Source organism: Corylus avellana, chromosome ca1, assembly GCF_901000735.1.
Source record: "Corylus avellana chromosome ca1, CavTom2PMs-1.0".
NCBI lineage: Eukaryota > Viridiplantae > Streptophyta > Magnoliopsida > Fagales > Betulaceae > Corylus > Corylus avellana.
In genome coordinates, this window is record NC_081541.1 from 33258023 (window position 1) to 33269248 (window position 11226).

General features: G+C 34.1%; 1 protein-coding gene across 1 annotated transcript in view; it reads right to left on the bottom strand.

The window, feature by feature from the left end:
* The window catches only part of LOC132170301 (subtilisin-like protease SBT3.9), a 3855-nt gene extending 205 nt beyond the window's left edge, over nt 1-3650 (bottom strand). The window contains exons 1-7 of the mRNA XM_059581231.1: nt 3311-3650; nt 3103-3194; nt 2280-2377; nt 2020-2175; nt 1833-1944; nt 902-1445; nt 57-154 (exon numbers count right to left, since the gene is read on the bottom strand). Of these exons, the coding sequence (XP_059437214.1) occupies nt 57-154; nt 902-1445; nt 1833-1944; nt 2020-2175; nt 2280-2377; nt 3103-3194; nt 3311-3397 (1187 nt within the window). The 5' untranslated portion in view covers nt 3398-3650. The remainder of the gene's footprint in view (nt 1-56; nt 155-901; nt 1446-1832; nt 1945-2019; nt 2176-2279; nt 2378-3102; nt 3195-3310) is intronic.
* Nucleotides 3651-11226: the final 7576 nt, after the last annotated feature.

Consider the following 11226-nt stretch of genomic DNA (forward strand, 5'->3'; position numbering starts at 1 on the left):
GTAGATGATTCAAATAGAGTTCATGCGAACAAGAAGCAAATAACAACACATTATACCTTGCACTATCTTCATATGCATCAACAGCTGCTATGTCTTCTCCTTGCACAATAGGGTGAAATTTGTTCATATCCTTCCCTGTATAGAAAGCCTGACCCTGCTTGAGAAAATAAAATCATTTCTAGGTCTACAAAACAAAGAATTAGATATCAATTTTATAACTAGATAGTAGTTCATTATGAATGTGAAGTTTGAACAAGGTTTTTTTTTATGCATGGTTCAACCAAAACAAACAAACAGCACAGATTATAGTGCATTTTAATCGATATCATTTATGCATGTTTAGATTCTCCATCTGACACCTTAATCGATATCATTCAAAACTACTAAACAGAAATCTCAAGTTGGAATAGCCAAATTATAGTGCATTTTGAAGAAAACAGGAACATAAAACATGAAAAAAAATATATATAAATAAAATAAAATAAAATAAAATTACATGAGCAAAGATGAATAGAATACTTCAATGACTATGAAAGCAGAAAATTAGAATGACACAAAGAAGTGAGACTCACTTATCACTCACAGAATCATCCAAACAACCCATACTTGCATACAAAAGCCTCATGTACAAATTGTAGTAGATGTAAGGTAGTTTTGGAGGGTTTTTATTTTATTTTATTTTCTGGATGGGCTGGCTTTTAAAAGAATGATATTGTTGTTATCCTATCAAAAATAACAAATTCTTCACATTTCTTTCAGGGAAACAGGCATATTGCTGAACCATATAAATCTTTTACATGTGGATTCTTTTTGCAGTTACATTTCATTGCAAACTGTTTATCCTTATTCCAACAGAAACAAACACAATCTTTCATGGCTAGATAGGAAGTTAAGAAGTTACCACAAGAGTTTGATTGTTCCCCAAGGAAATCAAAGTGGGGAAAGCTCTATCTATGGTACTTGCGGCAACGGTTATAACCCATGGAGCTGTATTTATGACAGACTGAGGATAAGGACCAGAATTCCCGGCAGAGCATACAACTGAAATTCCTTTAGCTACAGCATGTAATGAACCAATGGACACAACATCATCCACATAAGTATCAAGTGGAGGTGGTGCGCCAAGAGACACTGAAAGCACATCTACGCCATCAAATATTGCGTCATCAAATGCGGCAAGAAGATCGGCTGCGCTGCAACCGCCAGTAGCCCAGCAAACTTTGTAGACAGCTAACCAAGCTGATGGAGCACCCCCTCTCGCCACTCCTTGAGCTAATCCCATAAAACTTGCATTTTCTACTGGAAGACCAGCTGCAGTAGATGATGTGTGAGTGCCATGGCCTGCAGCATCTCGGGGAGAAAAGAACTCAACCCCATCACTTGTATTTAGCTTTCCGAATTCAGCTTCATATCCTTTGATATACCAACGTGCACCAATAATTTTCCTGCCCAAAGTATATCATAACAGTAAGTGTTTGAAGATATAATCGAATTTAACATGCCTCAACCTTATAAGAATATAGGAAACGAAGTATGGAAACAGATTAGTACTTCTTTGTAACAAGGCAGATTCTTGACTCAAACATGGGAATTTCACAGTAAAAACTATCGTTAAGTCCAGAATTCAAAGTACACAAGTTAATCGGACGCTGAGAAAGTTGTGGCACATTTTCCTTGACTGCTAGAATAATATTACAGTTAAGCAACCAATTTTGATTTTTCTTATCAAATAGCAGTGTTAAAATGATATATTGACTGGTCATACGACAACAATTTTATCAGGAAAGATAATTCAATATGAAAAAAAAAAAAAAAAACAAAGTGAAATCAACCTATTACAGTGGGAGCTATTGAACTTCTCTCCTCCTTGACATATGCCTTTCCAACGAGATGGAATCTCTCCCATTCCCTCATCTTTGAAGCTTTCAGACTCAGGCCAGATTCCTGTTCAACAAAGTGAGCACAATTAAAGCCTGATCTCGTATAATATACAACCATATAAGGCATTTCTACACTAACCAGTGTCCATGACACCAATAATAGTCCCAAGTCCTGAATGACCCATTGAAAGAATTCCGTGTGCAATTTGAGGCTTTACTTGGAGGAAATCCCAACTTCTAGTCGTCTGCAGACTAAGAATTCGGTTTCGAACTACACGAACAACTCCTGGGAAATCTGCATTGTAGTACAAGAAAGGAGAATACCAACTACAATTACTTGTTAGAAAAGCATAAGTGTTATAGGAGAACAAAATTTACAGTTCACCAACATTGTAACACCTGCAATAAGCTTGGCTTGAGACTCAGTTAAGGCTGCAGCAAACCCTGAAAAGCCATGCTTGTAGCTATACAGAATCGACTCCTTGGCAGCTTCCTTGCTGTCAAATTGATATAACATGCTCTTACTTCATTGTTATGATCATAATTAGGTTCCAGTCACATAACTTTACAAGCAACAAGATGGTGAAAATGCATTTGGTGCACACAAATTTGAAGGAAACAGCCATTAAAATAACGGCCAACATACTTCACATGTGCTCGCACGATTTGTTTTGCTACTTAGGCGTATGCCACTATTAAATCAGCACTTATTCTAAAGAGATGCATTTAATCAATTAATTTATATTCTAACAATATACTTCACATGTAGACTCAAATTTCTCCTGAATATGTGAGTCCTAGTACGTGAAATATTTAACTAAAATGAAAAGTGAATGATGGAGATAATATTCAAATTTAGAACCTTTGCTTCGATACTATGATAAATCACTACTTATCCCAAAAACTTAAGTTAATAGAATTGATGAATTTAACCATTTAATTTATATTGTAACAGCCAAAGCACCTCTGCCTTTGTTACCACCACCACCACTACCATTAATTTTAGCTACACCACCGCCATGGTCACCCCATGTTTCTCAAATTCAATTAGAGCCTCTACCAACATCATATGCTATTTTCAAAAGACCAAAAGCAGCAGCCTGCTTTTTGGGAAATTTCATGGACACAGCAATCAAAACTTTCTCTCCTTTCACATAAGAACAGAACAAATTTCACTAAATGAAAAATAAGAACGCTGACAAAAAGAAGTTAGAACTGAAACCTTCCAAGTATATTAGATAGGATGTCATGGTGCGAGTCTTGAACGAGTTCAGGCTCTTCATGCTGCCTCTCTCCCATATACACAATGTGAACCTGCCAAGACCAAAGAAAAACACAAACCCACGAAACAAATCAATAAAAAAAAAAAACACTCAATCGAGGAAGAAACAGAACAGAACAGAACCGACATAAGAAAACTCAAAACTCACATTGCTTGAAGCAAGTGCTAGAAGGAACAAAGACTGTTGCTTGGCAAGAAGAAGCAAAATGATACCATAAATCCAAGAAGAAGCCATTCCTCATGAGAACTCTACCTGAACTCAAAAAGACTGTTCGATTGTCACCCTTAATATTAATTCTTCCAGCCTTTGTGGGTGGGGGCGGTAGTATTTTGCTTGCTCCACTACTGCTACAAGCCTACAAGCATTTACACCAATAATGGATTGTTGCGCCAGATATGTGTAGTTATATATTTAGCTCTTGCACTCTCTGTTTACTGTTCGGTGAAACTGAAATGTGGAGGTAGTGGGATTATTGAGTGGGAGAGAGAGTGTGTGATCGAGAGGATTGGATTTTTCTGATTGTGTGTCTTGTCGTCGGGAGCATACCCGAGGGGTTGACTGTAATTTTCAAAAAAATAAAAATAAAAATAAAAAACCAGACAACAGGTGGTGTGAGATCACTTTCCCTGCTTTCCGACATGTCGGATTCATGAACTGGTTTTCATCACGTGTGGCTGCTCATAATCTCCATCCGGTGCATATAGATACTTTTACACCGTTTTTGTACAATTAGGGGTTTCAAAGTGTATTATTTGAAACAATAATGATTTTTAAAACCCAGTTATAAATAATATAATTTATAAAAGTATAGTTAAACGGATGATAAAATCTATAAAAGTAAGTTTTTGTGATTTTAAAAATGTACAATCTTTAAAGATAAATACTAGTTATATGTACAATTTACCTACAAATAGTTTACTAGTTTACATGACATTGTCACGTTAATTCGGATTGTTTTTCGACGCAAATGAAAGAGTTCTACGTCGTTATTGAGAGCACTCTCATGAGTGGCCAACTACTTCCTTTAAGCTAAGAGGTTGGTTGGTCACCCCTATTGAACTTCTAAATGTGGTGGCACTGCCTCGAGTTATTGAAGTGACTGTGGCCACCCTCCAAGCAAGATTTGGTGCAAGACTAAAAACTTTTTGCAGACGTGACATAGACATATCAATACATAAGGTGGAGTGCGTAAAACGCACTTGCGAGTAGCATTACAAATCCAACCCCTCATTTAAAATACCATTTTTTGAAAATACACTCTCAAATGAACACTTTCCGCTCTTTTATTTAAAAAGTTGTGTTTGACCAATAAAATTGGGGGACCAGGCAATGTTGGAAGTCCCACATTGCCTGGGTATTAAAGAGATGAGTCATTTATAAGGTTGAGGGTAAACCTCAATTCTTGAGCTAGCTTTTGGGTTGAGTTAGGCCCAAAACTCATTTCTAACATAGTATCAGAGCCTAACCCAATTAATTGGCTGTGACCCACCGTCACCCATTGTCGCACGTGTTGGCTTGGATGTCCTCCTGCCACACGTGAGGGGGCATGTTGGAAGTCCCACATTGCCTGGGTATTAAGGAGATGGGCCATTTATAATGTGAGGGGAAACCTCAACTCATGAGCTAGCTTTTGAGTTGAGTTAGGCCCAAGACCCATTTCTAACATGGTATCAGAGCCTAGCCCAATTGGCTGTGGCCCACCATGTTGGCTTGGATGTCCTCCCGCCACACGTGAGGGGGCGTGTTGGAAGTCCCACATTGCCTGAGTATTAAAGAGATAAGTCATTTATAAGATGAGTCATTTATACTCAGGCGTGTTGGAAGTCCCACATTGCCTGAGTATTAAAGAGATGAGTCATTTATAAGGTTGAGGGTAAACCTCAACTCTTGAGCTAGCTTTTGGGTTGAGTTAGGCCCAAAACTCATTTCTAACAATCTTATTCTTAGCCGATTAATTTGAAAGTTTAAGGCTGATTGTGTGATCTTCTCTTCTCATTTTCTCTCTTGTTTTTTTCAAGTAGCTTGAGAACAAAAAAATTTGATTTGATAGTTTGCCGTGGGAATTGTTCAAATGGTTTGAAACTCATCCTCGAATGCGCATGATACTGAAATTAATGATGTTTTTACGCTTTTTTTTTTTTTTTTAAATGATAAGCATCCGAGATTAAGGACAACATAAGCTTGTAGCTTCTAACAAATACACTCCTATGATGATGGAATAACCACGTCATGGTTATACCTTCTTTCTTGCCACATCATTTTTAAAAAAAAAAAATTTTAAAATGTATTGTTCCTAAATGCCAAAATATTTATTGTTTGAACATATGGTAGGAAGCAATTAATTAGAAGTTTTGCCTTTTGACCTTGGAAATTTGTTTAGTACTTACTATTCCACATCACTCTTCTTCAAATTATCTTGACCGTTAAAAAAATTATAGCACATACCATGATGTAGTTGTATTACTACACCTAAACCAAATCCATAATTCTATAGGGATTTGAGACTTTGGCCTACCGCCTACACTAAGCATCCCAATCAAACAATAAATGTCTGAAAAAATTACTTATGGTATTTTTTATATGAGTAATGCTATTTAGTATACTGTTATACAATTAAAATTTTATGGCAGTCATGAAAATCAACCTTTCGTCTGTTATACAAGTATTGAAAATCAGCCTTTCAAGTTGTATGTCAGTCTCATAATATAATAATAAACCTACGCCTAAGCAGTTTCTTCTTTCTAATCCTCACTTTGGCGGCTTCTCATGTAATTCACGTTTCCCACTTTCATGTTGGTCCATAATAATCATTCCTTCTTTAAAAAGACCATTGTTCTCAATGGTAAAATTAACACATGGATGACTCTGATACCACTTGTTATGTGTTTGTGTAACTGCAAGTGTTGTGAGAGTGATTTAACAACAAAAGAGAAAATTAAAAGGGTTTTAAGATAGGGTAATTCTAAGAATTATGAGCCTCGTGGTAAGGTATTTCGAAGAACCCTACACCTTTCAATCAAACGATTAACTTTCATAAAAATTATACTTATGATATCTCTTTTATTATTGAACCTAGGGTGCCTTACACAGGTTTACAATAAGAATTGAAATAAAATCGTAACTCTAAATAATGCTATTAATAATAAATAACATTCTTAATCTTAATTATAATATTATCATAAATGATAGTAATCAAAATTTGATCCAAGGGGGTCAATGCTCAACCCAATTTCATCCTTCCTTCTCATCTTTTTTCACAACATCCATTTGAAAAACAACAAAACATTCGAGTGGATCTCACTAAGAAGAATGAGGGGTGACGATGCAGACATGCACTTTGGCATGCTTATTCTAAATGCTCTTTAAAAGGGGCCATCAACTAAAAATTTCAACCAATTTTATCGAGCTCGTTCGGCAACACTTTTTAGAGTATTTGTGTTTTTGAGTAAAATAAATAAATAATATAAACAAATAATTTCAAATACAAAATGTTTACAAATTACTTTCACTTTTTAGTTACATCAAAACCAAAAAATAAAAAACACACTAAAAAATTATGTTATCAAACGAGCTCGATCATCCTTGAAAAGCACAAAATTTTACGACGGTTTAAATATCGTTAAGGCGATCGTGTCGACGGGTAACATAAAGTATTTCGAGTTTGTTTGTTTCTCAATCTTAATTACCGAACTTTCAAAAAAAGTTATCCTTTCATCTTTTACGTCTTGGGGCAAACAAAATTGCAATACTTCGTTTTAACTGTCGACGCGATCGCCTCGACCACATTTTAAAATTTTGTTAATAATAGGATTTCCTGGTCAGTATTTTAGTATTAATGCCACATATTCCAATGGCACAGTGTGGGTATCTTCCTTGTGCAAGTGTAATCGTTAAAAGCTGATCCCAATCCTGTCAAAAAAGGTCCCCCCCAAAGATTGCATAGTGGACTTTGTGAGTTGAAGTTTAACACTTGTTTGCGAGGACGATGTACAGAGACTGTGGAATCATCAGTGCATTCAAAGCTGGCATCTTTCCTTTTTTCTCTAGAGAGAGAGAAGAGAGAGAGAGAGGGTTGTTTGAGATTGAAGGTAGGTTGGGAAGTGCTGGGTAGCTGAGAAAAGACATTGGGGTCACACAAATGAATTATGTTAAGCTTAGAACAAGTTCTTTGCGCACCATTGACCTACCTAATTAACACTATCGATCACAGTTGTTACCCAAAAGCTAATGAAATCTGCTCTCATGATTAAACCAATTATTTAGCAACTTAACTATTCCATTAAAATAAAATAAAAACCATCGGCGGTGGTGGTTTAATGGAATTATGATCCTCTCCGGTTTAAATAAACTAGAGAATATCCAGTTAATTATATTAGAAGGGTATTTTTATTCATTCAAAAAGTGAAAAGACAAAAATATCCTGCACATATAACTAATTGGATCATCTCCAATTCATGCTATTCCGGTTTAGTGGCCTCAAAGAAATCCACGAAGTTATTGGGCATATATTAAGGTAAGAGTTCGACTTCCGAAATGAGAATCATCAATCTATTAGTATTAGCCGTCTTGGGAGTCTCACTGATGTCTCGATGAGGATAGATCAAGTTATGACTTAGTTAGACTTGAGAGAGAACCTATGGTTCTCACCGTCTAAGCCATTTTTATGCGGTTTTTAGCGAGCAAGTGTTAATATGGTCACGTCTAACTAGAATAGTTGTTTTCTCCTGGCTTTTAAATTAGAAAAAAAAAAAAAAAAAAGTAATAAAATAAAATTACAAAAGGAAAGGGTAAGAGACCCCAACAAATACCCAAAAAAAAGGTCAATACAAAAGACCTATGAGAGAGCCGCTTTGACGATGGTATGTGATGCAATCCGATAATTGGACCGCTCAATAAACAGAGGAGTATGCTTTGCGAGAGCTATGGAGGTTAAGGAAAATTAGTCTAAACAAAATTACATATTAATCAGTATTTTTATGGCCAATGTTTACTTTGCCAATCGCCATCAATCCCAAATACAAAAAGCAGAAAAGTGAGATGCATTATGTCTTACCGACCTTCCATTAAACAATATAGAGGTAGACGTAAAGTGGAAGATTTAGATGTGAATGATTCAAGGTGCCTTTAGTTAAGCTTAAACAAAAGGAAATAGTATCATTAATCATTGAACTTAAAACATTGTGGGATAAGGATCCTCACAAGTTAATTGTAGAGAATTTCAATGCAGCCATATATATTGCTTTTGAAAGTTTTCCTTGAATGTGGGAGAAGAGAGGGAAACTCGAAAAAAAAAACATTTATAAATATTAAAAAATACGGAGAAAAATTAAAATATATTTTTTCACAAACTAAAACATTAATAATTATTACAAATTTATGTAAATGTAGTGAGCTGCATTTCCATAATTAGAGGGAACCGCATCGTACTACATAAGATAAGAAAAGACAATTCTTGTAACTCTTGTCTTAATATTTTGCATCATGATGACATGTTTGATCTTGGCTCAAACTAAGATCGAGCCGATCTAAATCATTATGGTCAGCTAAATGTCTGCTCGAGCCAAAATCAAGAGAAACTGAACCAAAATGGTTCTACTAAATGCCTGGTCCATCCAGCTCGAATGGTGCCTTCTCCACAATGCTGTAAACTTCTTTAACAGATGTGTTATTATTCAAGAAGATCTCGTTTGGAGTCGAGAAGCCTTGAATCATTTGTCAACAAATAAAATTACCCATTTCTTTTTTCAGCAAAATAGACCTAATACCAAAAGGCAATTGTACAAAAACAGCATAAATAAGTATGCACAATCCTCTATTTGCCTATCTACCTATTTATTTTTATATATATTACAAAAACAGCATAAATAAGTATGTACAATCCTCTATTTGCCTATCTACCTATTTATCTTTTTATATATATATATATATATTTGTAAATGGACATTTTTTTTTTTATAAAAAAAATAATAAATTATAAGAAATTGTTTCAACTGATTAGTACGTTAAATTAACATTTATTTTTAGAACACGTGATTTTTATATATATTTTTAATATAAACTAATATTTGTCTTTAGAACACTTAATTCTTACGTGAAAATATCAAAACTAATAGATTGAGTAAGAAGAAAACTTTGTTCTTCATCAATTTTCTCAAGAAATGGACAAATGAAACCACTATTTCATTATCTTAATGGGTTTTGCTTCTTTGCTTCATGTTACACATGCCACACTCAACAAAAGATGCAAATATACGTAATTTTATATCTCTTGACAATAAAACATTCGAAACATTTTTATATGTTGACATATGATTCAAGACTTCTAGATTAATTTTTACCCCAAAAAAGTATGAATTAAACTAAGAATCCGAATCAATCTAAAATAAGGTTAGTCTTATAATTTCCCTTAAAATATTTTTTAGTTTTTCATTGAAAAATCTAAAATGCTTTTATGGGACTCGAGTTAGAAATTGTCCATTTGAATTTTTTCCTAAAAGGGTTAACCATCTAAGGCCCTTAACTCATTTTATGAGCCTAAACTAGCCAACCATACAAGGCCCAATTATTTCAATAAGCCCTAAACAAGCCCTGAACAAGCCTAGCATGAAAAGGTTTTTGATTCCAATGCAGATAATTAGTAAGGTTTGACTTAGTTAATTATGGTTAAGGGTATATAAATCACTTGATTAATAAAATTTTAGGATAAGTTGAAATCATAAGATTTTAAATCATATTTATTTGCAAAAGGCAATGGCGTGGAAAGCTACCAAGACTTCTGCTGTGACGATTTCTAAATTATCTACTTACCCATATACAAGAAATAAGGTTATAGAATGTTATTTTGGAAGGTGATCCACTCCAAGTGGTTAAAGCAGTGAATTCTACATGTTGAAACTGGAGTAGATTTGAACAACTAGTAGAGAACACTTGCATGGTTATAACTTCGCTACCTAGTAGGCAAATTAATCACATTTTCAGAGTTGTAAACATTGCAATATATCGGTTAGCAAAAGCAACCATTAAATCCATCATATATCAGGTTTAGTTAGAAGAAATTCTTACATGTATTTGTGATGTGATTTTGTTGAAGCAATCTCCTCTTCTTTCTAGATTGAGTAGAGAAAGTAACACACACACACACACATATATATATATATATATATATATATATATATATATATATTATGTCATGTGCCATGAATTAACGCATTAAAATATGCATGTTATTAATATTAGGTTTAAATTATGTTATGAATTAGACTATTTAATTATGAAATTCATTAGCTCTTATGGCCAGCTATAAAAGGCTTTTATCCAATTTTTACTAAAGGTGACAAGACTGACAGTTATTAACCGCTAATCGCCTAAGCGGTTATGGTTAATGGTTTTAGGTTTTGAAAAAACCGCTCACCGTTAACTGTTAACCACCTTTATGTATATTATGTAATAATATATATTATATTTATATATATATATATATATATACATAAAATGTTTGTGTTTAAATATAGATAAAAATGATGTTTGTATGCAGTGGTATTATTATATTACCATAAAAACGATGTTACTTTTTTTAAAAAAAAATTCTTTAAAAAACGGTTAGCAGTTATTAGGGTTATTAACCACTAACCGTTAGGCGGTTAGTCACATAGGTTAGCGAAGGCAGTTAGTGAATTTTACTAACCGCCTATGTGATTACGATTAGCGATTTTAACCAATAACTACCAATCATAACCACATTTTTGCCCATAATTTTTACTAAGCTAGTTGGGCACAATGCCAATGGCCTACACATTGAAGCCCATCGCATTGGGTCAACTCAAATACTAAGCTCACACAGTATAGTTTGTATTTTAAAAGGGATATATATACATATACATTTTTCGAATTAGCTATGATTTTTAAGAATTTTTTGCTCTGTGATGTAAGGGCGTTATGCTCGTGATCCTTCTTCAATGAGATTTGAATTTTTTTCAATAAAAAAAGAGAAAGAAAAAAAGTTGACATGTATTCCGCTAAAACATGTAAAAATCATATTTTTAAAATCTATGTCAGTTTAATAG